The following is a 24110-nucleotide window of genomic DNA, read 5'->3' as shown; positions in this document are numbered from 1 at the left end:
TACCTACATAGCTCCAACCAATTTGTCACTGAGATTACACCACGGGGAACTCACTCTTTTATGGTAAGATGTTGACAACCTGCAAAATTGCCTTTTAAAATATGAATAGTAGCTTTATTATTCCCATCGTATGTTAGTGTAAGATTGTATTGTTCTCAAAGGACATTACTATGCTTAGCCATGTCAAAGATTAGTAAATCATCTCCGAGCAAGGCTCCAAGGGAGTAAGAAATGCAAAGGCAAGTTTGGATGAGGAGCCAGGAAAGGGGCAGATGTGGAGAAACAATTCTCAGGAAGGAAAGATTTTAGGGAGACTAGGCTGGGGGGGCGCAGTATGGAGGAAGCAGAGAGAAGATGGGAGTAGCCTGAGTGCTTCATTAGGGTGCTATTAATAGCAGAGCACAAAGACAAATCTCAACTTCTTCAGAAGCTATATTTGACCCACACAGAACCCATCCCACAATGGACACAGAGACTTCTAGATCTGTGAATAAGTACTAGTAAGACTAGTACAGAATCTCACCATCATTTATCAAGCTTCCACTATTTGGAAGAGAAATGATAAAATCTTATTGGAAGTCTCAACTATTCTCTTACGAAATAATGTTCCAACATTTCAATATTAATCAGGCATTTCAACCACTTACAAAATCACAGGACAAACTGTGATTGGAATCAAGCTGTGGGGTTTTGCTTTGTTTTGTTTTGAAAGGAGTGTAGAAAATGATGAGCTTGTGTTCATGTCTTGGTGCACTCTAAAGCCTCTGTCACTTCTCTCTTCTTGCAGTATTGTTTCTCCCATTTCTATTTTTATTGGCATGTAAACTTGCTAATGTCAAATGAGTGAGACAAGACGGGAAGGTTAATTTATTTAGGGAATGTGAATCAACACTACTGGGAAAACAAAAGGCCCCAGTGTGTGCTTTCTTTAAAGCAAAACAAATAAAAGCATTGGCTAAGCCCAACTCCTGTTCTCCCAGAGGCTGAAGAACACATATTGGTTCAGGGATTTCAGCAATCACTGAAAACCAGCTCATCTGAACTAGTTTTTACTGACATAAAAGTTTGGGCTTTTGCATCAGATAGACTGGAGTTTAAATCCACATTTATACATGTATCCCCTTGAGAAGACTGCCCTCTTGCAAGTCTATCTCCTCATCTGTAAAATATAGTAGTAATAATCCCTATTACTGGGGTTGTGAGAAAAAAATCAAAGAACGAAAATGCATAGACACCCAAAGCTAACATTTTGAGAGCTTACTAGAATTATTTATTTAAAGATAGCAGGCTAAGTTTGCAAATCAAAATTGTTTCCTGTAAGTGGGACCCTGAATTGATACCAATAGGTCCACTTCTTCAGAACTTACTAGGAATCTTATGAATGTGAATGCCCAGTGATCCAGTCCAATCACCTCATGTATATTTAATGTCAAGTGCCCCATTCTTTTACCCCATTTCTTAATTTTAGAATGTTAATCCCAAGAAATTGTAATTCTAATACCACCCACGTAGTCTGCTCACTTAGGGACTGGGACGGGAACGTGCATGAATTATTACACAAAAGGAAAAGACCTCTCACTGTTGTAGGGCTATCCTGAAAATAGCAAAGATAAGTTTGCTTTTTCTCAGCATTATCTTGAAAGATCCTAAAATTAAATTTGCAGCTAGATGATGCTTTGTAACCCACAAGTTTGCAAAGAAGAGAAATGCAAGACAGATTAAACAAAACGAAAGAAAACACGGTGAGTCTTAAATTCCTGAACATGAGCTCATGTTTCTATTCATTGCTATCTTGTGGAGTGACTCCAAGTTTTTGACTTCTGCCCCTGACTTTGAGACAGTGATGGAAAGGTGACGAGGAATCGTGAAGCAAATATTGAAAGGGCCTTGAATCCAAACACGGCTGGATTTGGTGGGGATGCCACCGAATGCACACCAGCCGCAGCCCCAGGTTGCATTTTTTCAGGAATTCCCACAGACTGATGTTGGTCCTCATGCCTCATCAAGTCAGCACTATTGTTATGAAGGTGTCAGATGTGAAACTCTAAACAGAGTGACATGGAGGCCATTCCTGTTTAGTGACCTGTAGCAGAAAGGCCTATTTTTAGAAACTGCTGCAGGTTGCTCTGCCCTTGGAAAGGTGGCAGGCTGAGAAGTACTGGTGTGTGTGTGTGTGTGTGTGCATGTGTGTGTGTGTGTGTTAACATTTCTGAGCATTTGGGTTGTGTTCTAAAATGTTTCTGAAGTTCACAGAAATAAAAACCATCCCCAAACTTTATTTGAAGTAGAAAGTTTGAATTTTGAACTTTACCTATGTATCAAGGCCAAGAAAAGGCACGATGCTAGAGACTTTCAAGAATAACCATGGAGTTGCTCAAATGGACACTGATCTCATCCTTTTGTCTCTTACATGGGCCAATGAGACAGGGAAGATTCATGGGGTTGACCTCACCCTGCCAGAGAAGAGCCTATCCACTCCCTTAGGGCTAGAGACTGCAAGTTTCAGTGGGTGTTAGAATCACTTGGCATCTATGTTAAAAGGCGGGCCCCCCTCAAGACAGTCTTATGTAGGAAGAAGTACAAAGGATTTGCAAGTTAAATAGACACCACAGCCGTTTTGATGCAAGTTGTCTGAAGTCCACACTTTGAGGAAAGAAAAAAAACCGTTGTAGGAAGAAGCTAGGAAAACTGGAAAGATGTACCAGAGAGATAAGGGAGAATCATTCAACAAAACATGAACATCTCAAATTATCCGTTTCCTGCCATCAGTAAGAGAGAAAATATCATAAGATTAAAGCAAAAAAGGAGCTCTGGCTTTTGGAGTTTTACATATTCATGTAAGCCCTGAGAGAGCAGGCTTGGCTGGTGCTAGAAAGCCTGACTTCTCTTCCTCATTCCGCGGTTTACTAGACCTGTGACCTAAGGCTAAGTCCTTTCATTTCTGGGTGCTTTGACCTTCATAAAGCAGGCAGCAGTTTCTCCAAAATGACCTCTCTGGAGGTCAGAAGAGAAGCTTTGCCAGTGACCTCTCACCCATCCACCCCATGCTAAAGTTTTATATCCATTGTTATTAGCAAGTCACCTTTTCCCATTGCTTTTCTCTCCCCTCTGACAAAGTGGATTTCGGTCTAATTTTAGTTTAACTTTCACTGGTGAGAAACATAAGCCCCAAACCCTCCTTGGCTGGATCTGCTCTTTTACTCCATAAAACAACTAACAGTATGAAAAAGCCACTTAGTGAAAAATAGAAATGCCTCCATTTAGCACATATTTGCTGAGAACTGGTGCCAGCACCTGCTCAATAACTACGGTTGAACTTATGAATGAAATGATTGATAACAGTGTGTCAAATCTAAGGCTGAGTTTTTTTCTATACACAGGTTGTCTTTATAGCTACAACCTCCATATGAAGTGTGGATGGTTGTTTTTACTTCCCAGACAAAAAAAGTGAGAGGTGAAGTCGTTGGCCAAGATCTCACAGAACGGTCAGGGTTGTAAATCAAGTTCTATCAGATTCAAAGCCAGTGCTCCTAACCACTGCACAGCACTGCCCCTGGAGGGGTAGGAGGTGGGAGTATTAGAAACAAATCCAAACCTCCAAATAACAAGGTGACTGCAAAGAGTGCCTATTCCAGTGAGACTTGAGGAAGCTGAGGACACAGAGAAGGGTGGGTCCTGCTACAAGAAGCACCCCTGAAGCCAGGCTCCTGGGGACCTCACTCCCGAACAAGGGCTGGGGACAGGCTACCTTACTAAGAAGAGACACAGTAGCATTAAGGCAGGAGGAAATCAGATCGATCTCATTTCACAGAGGGAAAAACAAACTTCGAATATGATCCTTCTTTGGTAGGGGATACAGGAGAAAAGTGTGGTCAGTTAAGTGATGAAACTATTGATCATATTCCATAGGGAATAGAAGGGAAAATAAGTGCAGACTGCCTGTCCAGCAGCTCTTAATGCAGGAAAAATAACTAACCCTGTTGGATGATGTAATTAAAAACAGCCAAGATTTAGACAGCAATTTATTATACCCATGAAGGGGAAACTGTTACTATCCCCACTTTACAAGTCATGAAACAATGGCAGAGGGCAATTAACTTGTCCAAGGACTCTCAATAGTAGATGTTGTAAAGCTGAGAGGCGATGTCAGGCAGCCTGGCTCGGAGCTGGCTCACCAACATTCAGTGAGCACATTTGTGTGCCAGGAACCATTCCAAGCACTGGGGATACCACACCGAACAAAATCCCTGCCATCGAAGAACCTATATTCTAGTGTGTGTGAGAGAGAGACAGGTAAAAAATAAAGATTAGGAGGGTGTGAGGATACAGGAGAAAGGGGACTGAGATTTAAAATGGGCTGTGCAGGGGATGCTAACATTTGAGCAAATACCTGAAGGAAGTGAGGGAGCAAGTCAAAGGGGATAATTGAGGAAATTTTTAATTTAGTTAAAAAAAAAACCCAAAATCCTTCAGTACCATGTAACCAGCAGTAAAAAACAATGGGTCTCTTAATTATTTGCTTCTTTAAGTTACGAGGGTGAAGGACATATAAAATGTCTCCCGAGAAAATTCCATGAAAGATTGTTTTAGGTGTCCAGGGCTTGTGGGCCCCTACTTATTTACAATGAAAAAGTAATAGTGGCTCATCCCTAAGACACACCTTTAAAGAAAGACTCCAGAGAATCTTTTGAGTTACTTATTTACTTTTTTGAGATGGAGTCTCACTCTGTTGCCTAGGCTGGAGTGCAGTGGCAGGATCATGGCTCACTGTAACCTCTGCCTCCCGGATTCAAGCGAGTCTCTTGCCTCAGCCTCCCAAGTAGCTGGGACTACAGGCACCCACCACCATGCCTGGCTAATTTTTGTATTTTTAGTAGAGAGGGGGTTTCACCATGTTGGCCAGGCTAGTCTCGAACTGCGGACCTCAAATGACCTACCCACCTCGGTCTCCCAAAGTGCTGGAATTACAAGTGTGAGCCACCGCACCCAGCCCCCAAAGAATCTTTTAAAAATGCTCCTTAGCATCACAGTCTTCATGAAAACAACATAGCAACCTTCCTACATAAACAATAAACACACTAACCAAGCAACCGTCCCCGCATTATAATTTTACACATCCCACCCACTAAGCAAACACAGCATCAGACTCAAGTTTGACAGCAGAATAAGAGGGGAGTAGAAAAATTGCATTTTTCAAATGCACTGACAAACTGTACTAAGTAATCTGGCAGCTAGTCTACAGACAGCGGCACAGGCCTCTAGACTAGGTAATACAATTAGACAAACATTTTAGCTACTGGCAAAAGCACAAAGATGCTAGTCTTAGAGATATAATTTTGCCAAAGACTAGCGAGGCTCTTTAGCACTGCCACGTGTGAAGATGCCCGAAGCAACAGAACCATGAGGAGACAGGTGGTAACAAATACATATTTGAGGTAGCCATCTTAATAAACAACGATCAAAAGAAAAAGAACCCACAGTTCATCGCAAGTCAGATGGAACCAGGTGTTTCCCTTTGCCTAATGAAGGCTAAGAGCCTGCTTACTGCTCTCAGTAACCCGCAAACCTATACTTTAAGATTCTTCTCCAGGACCTTCATAGGACACTTGTGATCTTAGAGCAGTTAAATTAAATAAAACAGAAAAATAGAACAGGACGCAGCTTGCCAGGACCTTTGAAGATCTGATTTTCCATTAAGGATATGTGGAGGGGGTGGTATTTAACAATCCTTTATGGAAACCATTTCTCTACCCCTTATTCTCAAGAAATGGGGGATTTACGCTAACGCTATGCAAAGTGTGGTTTTTGAAACATAGGGGGCTGATGACATAAATGAATACAGTTGTAGCTCTGTATTCATGGGGGAATTGGTTCCAGGACCCCCTCATAGGTATCAAAATCCATGGATGCTTAAGTCCCTTGTATAAAATGATGTCATATTTGCATATAACCTATATACATCCTCCTGTATACTTTAAATCATCTCTGGATTACTTATCATACCTAATACAATGTAAATGCTATGTAAATCACTGTTGCATTGTTTAGGGAATATGATAAGAAAAAAAGCTGTACATTTTCAGTACAGATGCAACCATCCATTTTTTGTTTGTTTGTTTGTTTGTTTTTGAGACAGGGTTTTGCTCTGCTGCCCAGGCTGGAGTGCAGTGGCCCAATCACGGCTCACTGCAACTTCAATCTCCTGGCTCAAGCAGTCCTCCTGTCTCAGCCTCTTGAGTAGCTGGGACTACAGGCATGCACTACCATGCCCAGCTAATTTTTGTAGAGACAGGGTCTTGCCATGTTGACCAGGCTGGTTTTGAGGCAGACATGGGCTCAAGGGATCCTCCTGCCTCGGCCTTCCAAAGTGCTGGGATTACAGGCATTACTGTACCCAGCCCTTTTCTTGAGGAGCTTTTAAAGTTTCCAATACAGGGCCACACCCCCACATCTATTAAATTAGAATCTCTGAGGCTGGGCTTGGTGGTTCACACCTGTAATCCCAACACTTTGGGAGGTCCAAGGTGGGAGAATCATTTGAGACCAGTCTGGGCAACAAAGCGAGACTCCATCTACAAAAAAATTTAAAAAAATTATCTGGGTATGGTGGTGTGCACCTGCAGTCCCAGCTACTCCGGAGGCTGAAATGGGAGGATCTCTTGATCCCAGAAGGTCGAGGCTGTGTTCTTGCCACTGCACTCCAGCCTGGGCAACAAGTAAGATCTCGTCTCAAAAAATAAAGTAAAATAAAATAAATTAGAATTTCTGGAGGTAGGAGTCAGGAATTAGTTTGTTGTTGTTATTGCTGTTTTAAAACTCCCTTCGTAATTCCAATGTATAGCCCAATTTAAGAAGCAGTAGCTTTAAGCCATTTTGATTTAAGGATTCAGAGTTCCAAATATTTGGTTCATCTTCTAAATGGGAATCATCCAAACTTACTTGTTCTAGCTGATGCATCCAAATTTAAAATTGGGGGAAAAGATTCCACCACAACTTTTATGTGATCTCAGAACTCAGACCTCATATCCTAAAGGCTCAGACAGATATTTGAGTGCTATTCTTTTTTTTTTTTTTTGAGACGGAGTCTCGCTCTGTTGCCCAGACTAGAGTGCAGTGGTGCAATCTCAGCTCACTGCAACCTCTGCCTCCCAGGTTCAAGTGATTCTCCTGCCTCAGCCTCCCGAGTAGCTGGGACTACAGGCACCCACCACACCCGGCTAATTTTTTGTATCTTTAGTAGAGACAGGGTTTCACTATGTTGGCCAGACTGGTCTCGAACTCTTGACCTCATAATCTGCCAGTCTTGGCCTCCCAAAGTGCTGGAATTACAGGCGTGAGCCACTGTACCCAGCCTTGAGTGTCACTCTTTAGTGGTTGGGTACAGAGGGTTGGCTTCTGTCTGGAATACATTTGTCTGAAGTAAAGCTGTGCTAGCCCAAGAATGAAACCTCCTTCACTATGAACAATAGAGCATTCCTTTGTATGAAGCTAGTGTTTAGTGCATAGCCAGTAAGCATATGTAACCCATTGAATAAAAATAGTGGTTATCATTATGGGCTACAGGGGAAAAAAATGTCCCCTTCCTCATTACAGTAAGGGAGTCTCATTGCATACCTCTCCGGAAACCTAATCATGTGTTACATGAATTTTCCATGGGAAGGAACAACTGGTTAGGAAATAAAATACTATACTTCTATACAGTGACATTCAAGCCTAGAACTCCAAAGAAGCCAAAAACTGCTCTGAGAATGGTCCCAGCAGGATTGAAATACCTCCTCAAAGCATACTGAGCAAATTCCCATGATGCCAGGCCTCTTGGAAAAGTTTCTGGGGGTCAGAGGCCACTGCAGCTGCCTCCTTCATCTCCTCTCAACCACTTGCTCAAGTGGAAAAAATGTTTAGAAGGGTAAGTTACCACAGTTCTCAGTTATACTGATCTCCCCTCTAGGGAATTCTAATCCCGGATGCAAACTGTACTGCAGTTTGGGATTTGTACTCACAACCCAGGTATCTGCCAGCCCTTTGCCCACATTAAGAACTTCAAAGAGCAGATGACCAGGATGAGTGAAGTAATGATGGGAGAGCAGAGTGGGGCATGGGAGGGTGGTCACAGCTCTTCAGGAGACATGTGGAGGTGAGAGGTAACATTTGAGACATGAGACGCTCCCAACACAGAACCACAGAGTGATACTGCCTGCCACGCTGGCTGCCACTTCAGCTCCTGTGCTTTCCTCCTGTGGCATGTGGTGCGGACACACTGCCTTCCTGCCCCTTCATACAGGAGTTAACCACAGAGCACAGCATCGGGCCTTTTTTTATGTCTTGAAAGTCAGTTATTGGAACTTACCATGGCACAAATATATTTCTCATCCGTCTTCTGTGTCCAGGAGAGGTAGAGGAGGCCACACTTTTATGCACAGAGGTGAGTTCCTTGAGCTTCAAGACCAGTTTTGCAATTGCCTATAAAAAGGTCACTGCACCTTTTCTGTTTGTCCTCACCTCCCACTGCCCACCCACTTGATAGTTATCTTTTGATGTCATAACTTTCCCAGAGGCAGCATATTGTGCTGTCTAAAGAACATTATGTTTTCAAATTGCTCAGCCTGGGTCACATGTGCCTGTATAACCTGACCAGTCCTTGGGACAAAAAAAACACCAGAAGGTGCAAATACACTTGTGTAGAGAGCCCCTTCCTGCAATCTGAGCTTCCTCTCCTGGAGCTCAGCCTACCACCAATGAGCTTCAACATGGTTCAGCATTAGAACTCTTTCAACTTAAATTCTCCAGATAATATGGCCTTTTTTCCAAAATCCCATTGTGAACTTGGGCCTAGTTGGTACTGTCCTTTAAAGCCATATTTCCTCTTAGCAAAAAGGTTATAATCAGAAGCTTTAAAACCTATTTGTTCTCATTTACAAAAATGAGTCACATCAGTGACATTAAATAGAGCAATCATAAGAGAATGTGGTCAGGTAATTTTCATGAGACTGTACAACAGAAGCTCCTCGTGGAATAAAGATTAATATTTTAGTACAATGAAACATTTTTATATATACTATCTTATTTCATCCTTATAGCAACTCAGTATGGAACTGTTCTCCTCCATTTTAGAAGAAATTTAGTCTTAGAGGGATTGAGTAATACCGTAGTACCATGGCCAGACCACAGCAGAACTGAGACTGGAATCCAGATGATATAGTGTGTTCCTCATGCTGTTTGCAATCTCATATCTGAGAATTGGCACCTTCGTGCTACACAATCTGGCTTGCAGATTGTCAATTTATAAGAAAAAATATGCTTTTTATGTTCTAGAAAAGTTTCAACCCTTCCTTTCAACTTTATTGCCTTAAAAATAGGGAGTTCTGTTCCATTTGCTTTTAAAGCTTTTAATAAATTGATTCTTTAAACTGCTTTAAAATAGTCAGAAAGAGACATCAGGTGGTTAACCTCAAACTGCTTTAGGAATGTAGATGCTTTTTCAGGAAATAGAGTCAGGCAGGTGAGGGGGTGGAGAGGTGGCAAAACAGTGTGAAGGAAATGAGGAGGTGGTAGTGAAAATATTCCAAAAAATTATTTTCTTTTATAAACTGTAACCGTGAGCTGGAAAAGGCACTGATTTGCACAACCCTTTTTACTAATGGCTAATGGAGTTAATTTTGTATCCTTTCAGAGGACTTAAAAAAGTTCATTGGATCATTGACTTGCAAATCCTGGGTGAGTTACAGTCTTGCAATTCAATCTAGAAATATAAGGTCACAGAAATCTGACACGGAGGTAGCAAGTGTGTGAGCCAACCGTCCCATTCCATTGTAATAATGTCATCTCACTAGTTTGTAAAAAGAAACTATTCTGTTAACCCTCAGAAATGTGGGAGGGTGAATTCAGGGGAGTGTGGGCCCAAGGGTCGTGGTGAACTTAATTTCGTCACCATTTTTGTTAGGAGGGAGGAAGCAGCCACTAATGCAGCACATAGTTTTATTTCCAGAGGCTGATGCAGAGACTCAAGTCAGCTGGGTATCCAGAGCAGTGCAGTGCATTTCCTTCCCAAAGAAAGTTCAAGGTCAGTGGGGAATCACCTCTTCATTTGAAATGGTTTCTTAGATGAATCAAACATAAGCTTCTTTGTTTTTTATTGTTTTGTGGTTTTGTTTGTTTGTTTGTTTGAGACAGAGTTTCACTCATGTTGCCCAAACTGGAGTGCAATGGCGTGATCTCAGGTCACTGCAACCTCCACCTCCCAGGTTCAAGCGATTCTCCTGCCTCAGCTTCCTGAGTAGCTGGAATTACAGGGGCACACCACCACTCCTGGCTAATTTTTTGTATTTTTAGTAGAAACAGGGTTTCACCATGTGCCAGGCTGGTCTTGAACTCCTGACTTCAGGTGACCCGCCCGCCTCGGCCTCCCAAAGTGCTGGGATTACAGGCGTGAGCCACCAGGCCTGGCCTTGCCTTTTTTTTTTTTTTTTTTTTAGCATCGCAGATATTTCCAAAAGGAGGCGGCAGTGGAATAGAAAGCACTAGTTCATGATTTCACTGTTTGAGGGGCCAGAAGTCCCCAAGACTTACTTCCTCAAAGACCTAGACTCTCATTTTGGCCACTAGCATGTGGCCTTGGACAAGCCCTTACCTATTCCTCATTTCTACCTCCAGGCAGAGACCCATGGGCTGAAAGTCATAAGACCTAGATTCTCACTCTAGCCACCTCTACATGGGCAAGTCATATAGCCTGGAATACACATATTTTAGGCAGATGCTTATTGTTTTTTACTTTTCCAATGCTGCTTTCTCCTCAAGCTCTCTTTTCCCAGTAAAATATGATCTACCACTACTACTACTACACACGTGTATTCAGTCAAATAAAAGATAAACGTTTCCTTCCAACACATCGACTCATAGAATAAATTGATGGGAAGGGGAAAGACTACATCAAACTTGCAGAGGTGATGGAAAGGTTTGGGAGTAAGAGTCCACTTTGAAAAGGGGCTCAATTTTCCCCACCTTCTGCTCTCTCTGATGCCCAGAAAGATAATTTCCCCATCAAAGTCTTCCCATTAAACTAGGACTGCCCCATTTCATAGGCTATGTTCTAGAGATTAAGGTGGAACTTAATCTCTAGAACATACCTCTAGTCAAAGAGATAATTTACTTAACAAATATGCAATTTGTTTTCAGTAGATTCATAATTTAATAACTGTACTAAATACCATACCCACATAGTTCTCATTTAATCCTCACAACAATTTTGTGAGGCAAAAATCAGACAGATTAAATTACGTGCCCAAGGTCACAAAGCTGGTATCTATGCCATGAGACTTCAAACCCAGGCCATCTCAAATCTGGTAGTGCTGGACACCACTATCTCATATACCCTCTCTGACTTTTGCCTGGCTTGCACAGCCTTATAAAAAAGTATGAAATATTTAAAATGAAATATACTCAAGTTTTTCTTTGCCAACTACAAGTAAAAACACAAAAAATACATTTATAACAAATTCAGAAGTAGGATAGTATTTGGCAAAAATAGCACCTCCAGCTTTCTTTTGATTAATGAAAGATAAATAAGTAAATAAATAAATAAATAAAATAGCACCTTAATGCAGAAGGCTGGAAGGTTAGATTTGCCAAGGAAATTGGGGAAAAGATCAGAATTGGGATTAAGGATTCATTTATTCTAAGGCCATTCTGATAATCCAATTCAGGATAGGAGTCTGCGTCTAAACTCAGGGTAAAAATATGTGTTCAGATGAATACACAGCAATTAACCCCAACAATCTGTTCTGGAGGTCAAATATAGCCTCCTATTTTTTTTTAATTCAAGTTTTAGATTATCTACAAACAGCAGTGAGCATTCCTTATACTAAACGCACCTTCCATTACTCTCAGGGATGATAAATCTGAAGACCCTTTCCTTTGTCAGTTTCTATTTAAAGGCTACCCCATTCCTGGACAACTATTTTACACATATCTGCCAGATAAAGTCTCTGTTGATTTCAGGGAGGATTTGGAGTATGAATCTCATTTGTGTACATGTCTGCTTTCCTAATTAACATCCTTTGCACTGTCCTTGCATTCCACAAGGGTTTTCCTGCAACTGGAAGCTGTTCGTTTTCCTTTGGGAATGTTTTTTCACCGACCCACTTATTATTTTATCATTTCTTCTCCATTTATCCACTACTAGCTGTTAACCTTCACTCTTCATGTATCAAGCAGCAGACACATGCTCTGTTCTTGCAGCATCCACACCGCCCCCTTCACGCCCTCTTCCCAGAGAGGGCTAAACTCTGCCTTCTTTATGGGTCAGCAGATCTTTGAAAGTCTTTGACCCACAACTTACTTGAGGCTTTGCATTTCTCTTGTCACTGTAGCCTTTTAAGAAGGTGTTTCTACTTTTGATTGTTTTTGGTCACTGGGTAAGACAATCCCAAAACTTATATAAACACTACTACTCTGCTCTGTGTTCTTGACATTTTTATGATGGATGTGAAAGCCTGACATGAGGTGCTGCCCTCGCCCACCCAAAATAACTTTAAGAGAAAAAGAGGCAGGTACAAGGCTGCCAAAATATACATTCTGACTACACAAATGATTTATCTATGAAACAGACCCTCCTTTCTATTATGTTTCCAGGAAGTCACACCAATCTTTTTTAAAAGTATGGAGGTCACACAGAAAAAAAGAAAGCTAATAAATGAAATGTCCTTAGTCACTCTGTCATGAATAAATCAAAGGAAACACAATCTCAGGACGATGACGTGTGCCAGGGTATAAAGGTAAGACTTCTCAGGAAAGTGACGGCACCACGCAATACAAAGCCAGATTAATCCAGAGGAAAGAGGCTTCCGCCCGGATCTCTGCAACGTAGGGGAGAAATGTCCATCCGTGTCTCCTGAGGCTTGTTGATAATCCCCATCTATAAGCATGTGTCAGGTGTAAAGGCATCCTCCTTTTCCTTTTAAAGTTCAACTATAAAAATCAACACATAATAGATGAGATAAGACATATTCAAAAGGCATCTTAGGGACAAAATGTTTCCCACACCAGAAACAGAAAGTGCAAGAACTGCTCAGTAACCTTATCGATTGCATTAGCATACCTAAAGAAAGAATGTGTCAATCAGGAAGGGGATTTGGTGTTGATGAGAATGAAAACGGAGAGGAGAAAGTTGGCAGCATGATTCCCTGGGGACCAGAGGGGAAAGGGCCCTTGCTCCTGGATGTAAATCTCCGGTGGCCTGGCAGCCAAGCCCCTAATAGGAAGATGGACCATCTGGCCATCAGAGTGGATCCCAGCACATACTGGTACCTACAGAACCATTCTCTTCATGGGGAGCTGGAGAGCACTATGCAAACTCCTGACCATAATTAGACTTCTCATTTAGTTTTCTTGTAGGGATAAAGTACTGTATACTGGTTTTTGGTCCATATGGCATACTTTTCCACTTACAGTTGTCTTTTCAAAATGAGTCAATGTAGTAGCATTCTGGTTCATATCCTTCAGTTTCTTGTGAGTTTGGATACTGTGAATTAATACTCCTAAATTCCACAAGCTCTGGGACAGTCGTGACCAGTTCTAGACCTGTAAGTCTGGGTAGTAGCCCTTAAATGGTTGTAAACTCACCAAGAGAATGAAAGGGGGGCCTCCAGATAACCAGGGAGTCAGCATATATGGTATTATGACAATACTTCTCCATATTACCACGTGTCTCTCTCTAGCCTAATCCAGAATAATAATAATCAAATATTGCATATCTACTATGTACTTACACTTAATTCACTAATGCCCTTTCAAGGCAGGAATGATTATTTCCATTTCACAAATGAGGAAACTGAGGCTTAGAGAGCCCAAAGTCACACAATTTGCAAGTAACTAAACCAGATTTTAACCCCATGACTATCTGTTTCCAAAGGTTCTACTAGAAGAAGTAATTCAAATCTTGTATCACCATCTATTAGAAGGCCTACCAGAAGCCACCATGATTATTCTTCATAGCAGGAAACGGAGCAGCCCTTTCCAGAGGCCAATCTATCACCACAGTCATGTTGAAACACATCAGGAGTGTGGATTCTGCCATTAGTACTCAACAGATCAATGCCCAGTGTTCCCAAACTGGGCTCCTGGGTTCTAATGCCAAGGTGAGTTCAAAACCTTCAGCACTCTCTGGAAACAAGGAATGGCCCCGTGGTTCTGAACCTGTCTACCCATCTGTTTGACACATCACCCCATGTTTGAGAAGACTGCTTAATTTACTCAAATCTGGATCCACAAGGAATGAGCCTATGCCTAGAGTTGGCCAATAATAATAGAAATAATAGCAGCAACATCTCTTTTTACCTCAGAGTATTTCATCTAATCTTTCCAATCACTTTGTAAAGTATGTTGGATTGCCCAAATATGATTGCCAAAAATTGAATATATTCAAAATGTACAATGTGATGATTTGATATTTGTATACATTGTATCATGATTACCACAATCAAAAATCAAATTAATCAACACACAATTACCTGTATGGGTGTGTGGGTGTGTAGTGAGGACACTTAAGATCTATTCTCATAGCAAATTTTAAGTAAGCAATACAGTATTACTAACTATAGTCACCATGTTTTACCTTAAGTCCCAGAACTTATTCATCTTATAACTAAAAGTTTGTACCCCTTGACCAAATCTCCCCATGCCCCGGTCCCTGGCAAACGCCATTCTACTCTCTGCTTCTGAGTTTGACTTTTTTATATACCATGTATAAGTGAGATGAAACAGTTTTTATGGTTCTGTGCCTGGCTTATTTCACTTAACAAAATGTCCTCCAGGTTCATCCACATTGTTGCAAATGGCAAGATTTCCTTCTTTTTGTATGGCTGGATAATATTCCTATTTTGTGTGTGTGTGTGTGTGTGTGTACATAAACATATACACACCACATTTTCTTTATACATTTGTCCCTCCGTGGATACTTAGATTGTTGCCATATTTTGGCATAAATACATATCTTTAAATCCTCATTTCAAAAACAAACAAACAAACAAACATAAATAAATAAATAAATAAATCCTCATTTAAAGATAAGGATATTGAATTTTCAGTAAGGTTAAGTAATTTGGCCAAGCTCACACAGCTAGCAGGTGACAGCCCTGGAATTTGAACCTGGGTCTGTCTGAATCCCGTGCCTATGCTTTGAGCCACTCTGTATCACTGACTACCAGAGAAGCAACTGTTGTTGATGGCCCTGAAGACAGACCGGACACAGCCCAGCACACTAAGGAGAGTCACTAGAGCCTGGAGACACAGTGGGACTGCAGTCATGACTGTGTTTTCTGTGGCTGGGAGGAGGTGCTGTTCCCCTGAGCATGGGCTCACTTAGGAAACATTTGAGAAATGAATTAATGCGGATCTTTAAGAGACCATCTGTGGCATGATGAAAGATCAGCTTATTTTCTACAACCTGAAAATGGTGGGGCTTCGTTGATGACTCCTAAAGTCTCAGCCAACTGGAACATTCTCAAATACTGTAACATTAGCTGCTATGTGAGGCAGCTGAAATCTAAGGAAGAAATATTCAAATATGCAAAATATTTAGGCCTAACACTTAGCAGGTCAAGATAATGATGCTCAAGTGGCTTGAAATAGAATCAGGCAATCTAGATTCTATTCTGGCTTTTCAACTTATCAGCTTGGCTACCTCCAGTAACCTATTTAACCTCTTGCTTGTAAAATGGGGGTAGTGATTAGCTATCTCATGGGGTTCATGTGCAGATTAAATGAGCTAAGATATGTAAAGTATCTCAGGCAGTGCTTACTAATAGAGATCAAAAAAATAATTCAATTCCCTTCCCCTTTCCATAAATAATTTCCTCCACCAAGAGTTGGTTCCTGGGAATACAAAGCTTCTGACGCTAAGGCATTAAAATCAAACACAACCCAACACTTTCCCAACAGAGGAACCACTATTGAGACCAGAAAACAAAACATCAAAAGAGGGAATCTGCCTGTTTTGAAGAACCCTCTGGTGTAGCTGTGGTTCCCAAAATACCACTGAAAGTTCCAAGCCAATTGCTTTCTCTAGTCTCACCAGACAAAAAGCTTATTGGAGCTCTGACCACATCTGGGATCAGTGTCACTTTTTATCAGGCTCCAAAATTTAGGAAGTACAGTGAGGTCTATCCCCGACAAACCAATACTTACTGGGAAATGAGTGTTTCAAAGGAGAGCAGTGTCTGAAATGTCTTCACCCCACTTCCTCCCCACATCCCACAAGATAGGAAAGAAAAAAGAAGAAAAAAAAAAAAGGCAGGATCCACACATGGAGGTTTAAAGCCAAGCTACCAACCCCGAGCTCTTTTCCTGGAGGTGGGGCAGGGCAGGGAAAGAGGAGGGGTGAGGTGGTAGGAGGGACAGGGTGGAGGTCTGCCACCTACCTGCGCACTCCCAGCCTGAGGGTCTTGTAGGATCCTTTCACCAGGGAAACTGCCTCCTTTCTGGAGCTGCTCAGAGTCACCTCATTGATGTGCACGACCTCATCCCCAGCCTGCAGTTTGGAGCTCAGGGTGTCTGCTTTGCCCCCTTCTTCAACCTGCTTGGAGGGAGAGATGCGACGGCAACCAGTGAGCTTCCCCCTGGCCTGCCGTCTGTCGGGTTATCCCAAGCCCAGCTTGGACTCCTGCAGAGCCCAACAGACCAGCTAGGGCCATACCCCAGCAAGTGCAGCCCCAGGGAAAGTTGTGAGAAGGCAGGGACTGGCTCTGGTGTCCACACCCTCAAGCACCAGCACCGCGCCTGCCCAGGGAGGGCGCTCATAAACATCAGCTGAATGAATGAAGGAACTCAGTTTCCACCCAAAGGCCATTATCCCACCGTGCTCAGGATATCACCCCAGCCCTTACCTTACAGCTTCAAAAAGTCCTTTAGACTTTTTTATTCCTTTAGAACAACAGTCCCCAAACTTTTTGGTACCAGGGACCAGTTTTGTGGAAGACAGTTTTTCCAAGGATGGGGTGTAGGGGGATGGTTTCAGCATGGTTCAAGCACATTACATTTATCGTGTGCTTTATTTCTATTATTTTTTCATTACAATATATAATGAAATAATTATACAACTCAGCATAACATAGAATCAGTGGGAGCCCTGAGCTTGTTTCCTGCAACTAGATGGTCCCACTGGGGGTGATGGGAGACAGTGACAGATCATCAGGCATTAGATTCTCATAAGGAGTGTGCTGTCTAGATCCCTGGCATGTGAAGTTCACAATAGGGTTCGGGCTGGTATGAGAATCTAATGCTGCTACTGATCTTATAGGAGGCAGAGCTCAAGTGGTTATGCAGGCGATGGGGAGCAGCTGTAAATACAGATGAAGCTTCACTTACTCGTCCACTCCTACTGTACAACCTGGTTCCTAACAGACCACAGTAATGGTCCCTGGATTGGGGGTTGGGGACCCCTGCATTAGAAGTTGAGTTCCTCTGGCCGGGCGCGGTGGCTCACGCCTTTAATCCCAGCGCTTTGGGAGGCCCAGGCGAGTGAATCATGAGGTCAAGAGATGGAGACCATCCTGGCTAACACGGTGAAACCCCATCTCTACTGAAAATACAACAAAATTAGCCGGGCGTGGTGACGGGCGCGGTGACGGGCGCCTGTAGTCCCAGCTACTCGGGAGGCTGAGGCAGGAGAATGGCGTAAACCCGGGAGGCGGAGCTTACAGTGAGCCGAGATCACGCCACTGCACTTCAGCCTGGGTGACAGAGCGAGACTTCGTCTCAAAAAAAGAAACCAGGAGGTGGAGGTTGCAGTGGGCCGAGATTGCGTCACTGCACTCCACTCCAGTCCCGCCTAGGCGACAGAGCGAGACTCTGTCTCAAAAAACAAAACAAAACAAAAATACCCCGCACTATTATTCAGTCAACAAAGTTATTCAACACCTGCTTTACACCAGAAGTTTTTCCAAGTGCTTAGGCTATAAAACTGGACAAAATAGACAAAAGCCTTTTGCTCTTCTGATGCTTAGGTTAATGGGCAGAGGAGGGGAAGCAAACAATAAACAAAATAAACAAGTTAGTAATGTAGTATGTTAGAAATTAATCATATGCTTTGGAAACAGACGAAAATAAGGCTCGATCTGGGTCACATGCCAATGGATACTTATAGACGTCAATAACAATGAAAGGGAAGTAAAGAGGAAAGCAAAAACAAAAACTCAGTAAACAAAACCTCACCCATATTTTCTCTTTTTTTAGTAATTACTCTCCAGAATTGCCCACATGTTCAAAAACCTTCAATAGGTCTCAAGATACATAAAATAGACCAAACAATTATATATATACATATATTACATATATAAATTATATTATACAGATATATCTGCATACATATATAGATATATATGCATAGATATCTACATACATATATGTATATGTATATAGCAAACATAATGAGGAATGTATATGTATATAGATATATCTATATACATATATAATTGCTTGGTATATCTATATATGTATATTATATAATTGATATATCTATATACATATATAGATATTTTGGGAGACAGACTCTTGCTCTGGTGCACAGGCTAGAGTGCAGTGGCACAATCTCAGCTCACTGCAACCTCAGCCTCCTGGGTTCAAGCAATTCTTCCATCTCAGCCTTTTGAGTCACTGGGACTATAGGCATGTGCCAACAGGCCTGGCTAATTTTTGTATTTTTCTAGAGATGGGCTTTTGCTGTGTTGCCTGGGCTGGTCTTGAACTCCTGGGCTCAAGCGATCCTCCCACCTTGGCCTCCCAAAGTGCTGAGATTACAGGCATAAGCCACTGTGCCCGGCCTATATATATTATTTTAATATATATAAAATAGCTTTTATTTTATAAATAACAATTAAAAATTTTAAAGCCTAGATTTATTTTAAGTATTAAAAATATACACTAAATCAATATGCACTAATTATTTCTTACTAACATTTATTAAGTTATACTTAAATTATTAAATATTAATTCATTATAAAGGATGAAGATAATGTAGAAAGTATGTAAAGGGAAAAGGGAAAGTCTTACCACTGCTTCCTCCATGTTACTCTCTAAAGGTAACCACTGTTTACTGTTTGGTCTATGAATTTCATATATATTTTTTTCTTTTTGGAAAAATAATATCACACTATCCATCTCTCTTCAAATGTCTTAACAGAGAGGCACTAAAGTGAAGTGGTTAAGAGTCTGAGGATTCAAATAGTAAACCAAATAAGAAGAAGTTATTTTCTCTAAGCCTCAGACTCATCATCTACGAAGTTGGATTAATAATATTACCCATCTCATAGAACTGCAGTGAGGATTAATGAGGTAAACCACAGGAATTGATAAACACACTTTCTGGTTTCTCATAAGATTTCAAAAATGCTGGCTAGTATTTCCATAAATCATGAAGATATTTCCATTCATAAAATATTCTACTAGAACATCTTGGTTATTTGTTGTCTAATATTCTGCAGTGTAAATGTAACATGGTGTATGTAACCATCTTGTATTGATGGTGATTCCCTCCTGCCTTTCTACCCATTTCATCCTCTTAAACTTCCCTGCCAACCTTCTGCAAATTCATCATTTTCCATACACACTGAGTACACTCTCTCCTCAAGGCCTTTACATCAGCTGCTCAGGCTTTCTTTCTACCTGGATTTCTCCCAAAAAAAGGTAGTTGCACTCTTGAACCACCTATAGAAACTACAAAATACTATAATGGTCAAGAGCGTGTACTCTGAAGCCAGATTACACGACTCTGTCATTTACTAGACATGTGACTTTGAGCAAGTGCTGTGCCTCAGTTTCCTCTTCTGTAAAATTATAGTATTTATCACGTGGAATATTGTGAGGATTAAATGAGTTCATGCAAATAAAATGTTTAAACAGTGCTGGCACATAATGCTTATTATTAAATGAGTTCATGCAAATAAAATGCTTAAACAGTGCTGGCACATAATGCTTGTTCAATAGAGGTTAGCTACAATTACTACCCATCCTTTGAGGCCAAGTTCTTTCCTCATCAATACCCACCGGACTCCTTCACCCTTGAAATCTGTCGTTTAAGAAGTAATTCTTCTTTGTCCCATTTTTGAATAATCAAACGGACAAAATAATACATAAATGTAAAGTGACATCTAATAGTTTATTATTTTTATACTGCTTGAACATGCTGCTGTGGTTACACACCCTGACTTTCAGCAAAGCTATTTATGTCTATGTCTGTTCCTCACCCACAGTCCCACCCATCCCCACCTTGGACTGTGAAGTCTTTGAAAAGACTTCATAAGAAATCATGACTCCATCCTTACCTACCCCAGAATGCCTCTCCAGAGCTTTGCACACAGGACCTACCCAGAAAATATTGGTTCATTCATTGAATAAATATTTATGGACAGCCTCTACTGTGTTTAGATATGGTGCTAAAAGCTGGGAGTACAGTGATTAACACTGTAGACACAGTCTTGCTCACGTTGCAGTTTGTGGAATTGCATCCCCTCAGTATTATTTGCCAACAATTTCAATGAAATGAGACCTAGGAAACAATCGATTTCTTATATTAAAAAAGGAAGTCAAGAAAGCTCATTTGTATAGTGTATATCATGTCCTCATGACTGATTTGATGTGAAAGCAAACATTATGAGGAAGACTGTCATAAAGAGATTCATTGTTGTTCACTGATCTTATAAACTATTTCTATAACCTTTTGTATTTACAGAGTTCCTTACAATCTCTTGATTTTGCACTGAACTGTTAGAATTAGCCAGATGTGGTGGCACATGCCTGTGGTCTCAGCTACTCAGAAGGCTGAGGTAGGAGGATCGCTTGGGCCCAGAAGGTTGAGGTTGCAGTGAGCCAAGACTGCGCCACTGCACTCCAACCTGGGCAACAGAGGGAGACCCCGTCTCGAAAAAAAATTCATCCTAGCCCCCAAGTGAATCTCTCCCTGCTGCCCAAGCTGGAGTGCAGTGGTGCGATCTCAGCTCACTGTAGCCTCAAACTCCTGGACCCAAGCAATCTTCCCACCTCAGCTTCCTGAGTAGCTGGGACCACAGGCATGTGCCACCATGCCTGGGGAAATTTTTTTATTTTTTGTGGAGACAGGTCTCACTATGTTGCCCAGGCTGGTCTTGAACTCCTGGGCTCAAGCAAACCTCCCGCTTCAGCCTCCCAAAGTTCTGGGATTACAGATGAGAGCCACCGCACCGGGCCATGGGATGATGTTTTTGAAATGGCACTTATTTGTCAAACATTTGATTGGCCTCTACTTCATGTTGTGATTCTCACATCTCTCCATACTTTCTCTCAGGGATTCATGTTGTCTTGGGGTTTTAATTATTACCAAAGAAGATTTTTAGAACTTTTCTTTAACAGTGATCTTTTGTAGAAGGTCCATTCCATATTTCCAGTTTCCTGTTTCCTTTTCCTCCTTTTTTCCTCCAAATACTCTTCCATTATGAAATGTCTCCTTATCAACCCAGGCAGAATCTATTTCACCCTCTCCTCTTAATGGTTTCTGTCTTGAGACAAGCCTCAGTCACTACCTTTGTCATAGGTATTTCTGACCATGCCCTATCTGCTCTTCTAGGTCCTAAACTCTTTGAGGTCAGAAACTTGGTGAATACATTCATTCTTTCATTCATCTTACAAATATTTTTATCATTGGCAGGCATAGTTCTAGGGCTGGGAAAATGTCAACAAAGGAAACACTGTATTCTCTCCTTTCCTAGAGCTTACATTCTAGTATATTTTTAATATATTTCATATCATTGTGCTTAAAAACCATGCATATTCACTGGAACATTTCAGAGAGCCTATACTGATAAAATCTTAAAACACACACACACACAAATCAGGCTGGATTCCTTCTGTGCTTAAATTGATCCATTTAAACAACACTCCCTTGGAGGTCAGGCAATTTCCAGCAAGTCAAAGGAGCCCTGGGAAGTTTACCTGGTGCTGGGATTCCTCCAGAGGAACCACTCCTAAAGGTGAAGTCCCAGTAGGTCCAAGGAAAGCCTTGAATTGAGCCAGCTGAAGGCCAAGTGTAGACTCTTAGTCTAACTCATTTCAGTTAACTGGATTAAGGGATGCTGCATCAGCCTGTGGATTCCTTAGGACCCTCACATTCCCCTCCTCTCCCTTTGTTGCTGCTGGCCCTTTCCTGACCTTTCTATTTGGTAGCATCAGTGTCAGTGGGTGTGATATTTGTTGGCCACTCCTACAATAAACTTGGTTGCCAAGAAAGTTGAAGCCATTGCCGGGCGCAGTGGCTCACACCTGTAATCCCAGCACTTTGCGAGGCCAAGGCAGGCAGATCACAAGGTCAGGAGTTCGAGACCAGCCTGACCAACACGGCGAAACCCTGTCTCTACTAAAATTACAAAAATTAGGCAGGCATGGTGGCACGCGCCTGTAATCCCAGCTACTCAGGAGGCTGAGGTAGGAGAATCATTTGAACCCAAGAGGCACAGGTTGCAGTGAGCCGAGATCACACCACTGCACTCCAGCCCGGGCAACAGAGCGAGACGCCGTCTCACAAAAAAAAAGGAAAGAAAAGAAAGTTGAAGCCATTGACTAGAACAAGGCTGTGAATTACCTTAATCTACGGTGTTCTCTTCATTTATTATCACAAATGATAAATTAAGATATTGACATGTGTTTGTTGATGCACTGGTAACAACACATTTGATTTCAATGTACTGAGGCTAACTAAATGCATACATCTTAAGTTTATATCAATTAGCCACACAATTTATCTTAAAACCATTATTATGACTAAAAAAACAACTTTGTTTACAAAAAGTTTAACAATAATTTTTTGAACTATTCATCAAAGAGATTTATACTCTTCTAACTCCAAGCCCTGCTGATAATGCCTGTCAACAAGATTCAGTGGAAAATGAAGCTTATTATTTTAAACTTTTGGACCAATTACTTCAGCAGCTAAAAAGGTTACTGGCATTGTTTGTCCAAGTTCACCTGCATGGAACTTACTTATTCCAAGAATGTGACTGTCAACAGGTTAAATGACTTCAGATAACACACCGTGTGCAACAGGGTGGGAAATCCCTAAGCTAACAAGCTAAGGAGAGGGTGTATATCCATACACTGGAGCCCGGAACCTAAGCACGCTTTTTCCCTTCTCAGATCCTAAATGTACCCACACCTATAGGAGAAGTTGATTTTGCTTTGATGACCCAGTGTTCCTTTTCTGACATGTGAGGGGTTGATTTTTGAATTGTTTACAGCCTTTTATGTTGCTGTACTATTTAGCACCTAACATAGTGCCTGCACGTAATGAGTGATCAGTAAACATTTATTGAACAAATCCTGGGGAAACTGACTTTGAAGAACAGCACGGTGATATACACTGTGACGAGAGTACATTCAAAAATACAGGTGTAGGCACAAAGGGAGAGTGTTGGATGCCTATGTCACAGCTTGATGTGGTGCTTGGAGGCACAGAAAGCCAGGCCCATCTTTTTTCCTCATGCTTAACCCCTCTAACCCAATGTAAATGAGAAAGGGTGGAGCTGCCGTTTTGGGGATTGGTCCTGTTTTGTGCTTCTCCAGGGTTTGTGCCCTCCCTGTGACCCTCTCGTCACACTCAAAAGAGAAACCACAGTCCTCCCTCTGTACCAAAGGCCCTGCTGGATTTGACCTCCCTGCTGTTCCACTTCTTAGTGCTCCCCACTGGATCACTCAATACCAGCCCCTGGCCTTCCAGCGGCACAGGGAGCATGGCAGGCACAGTCCTCCTTCAGAGGCCTTGGACTTGCTGTTCCTTCAACCTGGAATGCTTTTCCTCCAAGGAACCATTTGACTTTTTCCCTTAACTCCTCCAGGTCTTTAAACAAATTCGGCTTCCAGAGGGGGCCTTTCCTAGCTACCCCTTTAAAATTTCAGCCTCCCCTAATACTACTTATCTTCCTTCCCATTGTTATTTTCTCATTAACACTTAATTCATGACGTGGTGTGTGTGTGTGTGTGTGTGTGTGTGTGTGTTTTGAGACAGGGCCTTGCACTGTCACCCAGGCTGGAGTGCAGTGATAGGATCTTGGGTCACTGCAACCTCTGCCTCCCGGGTTCAAACGATTCTCCTGCCT

The 24110-nt window shown here is 41.8% G+C and overlaps 1 protein-coding gene across 1 annotated transcript in view; it reads right to left on the bottom strand.

The window, feature by feature from the left end:
* The window catches only part of SHROOM3 (shroom family member 3), a 349912-nt gene that overhangs the window by 213491 nt on the left and 112311 nt on the right, over positions 1 to 24110 (bottom strand). The window contains exon 2 of the mRNA XM_011966212.1: positions 16413 to 16567. Coding sequence (XP_011821602.1) covers positions 16413 to 16567 — 155 coding nt within the window. The remainder of the gene's footprint in view (positions 1 to 16412; positions 16568 to 24110) is intronic.

The sequence above is a fragment of the Mandrillus leucophaeus genome, unplaced genomic scaffold, assembly GCF_000951045.1.
Source record: "Mandrillus leucophaeus isolate KB7577 unplaced genomic scaffold, Mleu.le_1.0 Scaffold75, whole genome shotgun sequence".
Taxonomy (NCBI): Eukaryota; Metazoa; Chordata; class Mammalia; order Primates; family Cercopithecidae; genus Mandrillus; species Mandrillus leucophaeus.
The sequence above is the reverse complement of the archived record's forward strand: the minus strand, read 5'-3'. Positions and strand labels throughout refer to the sequence as shown.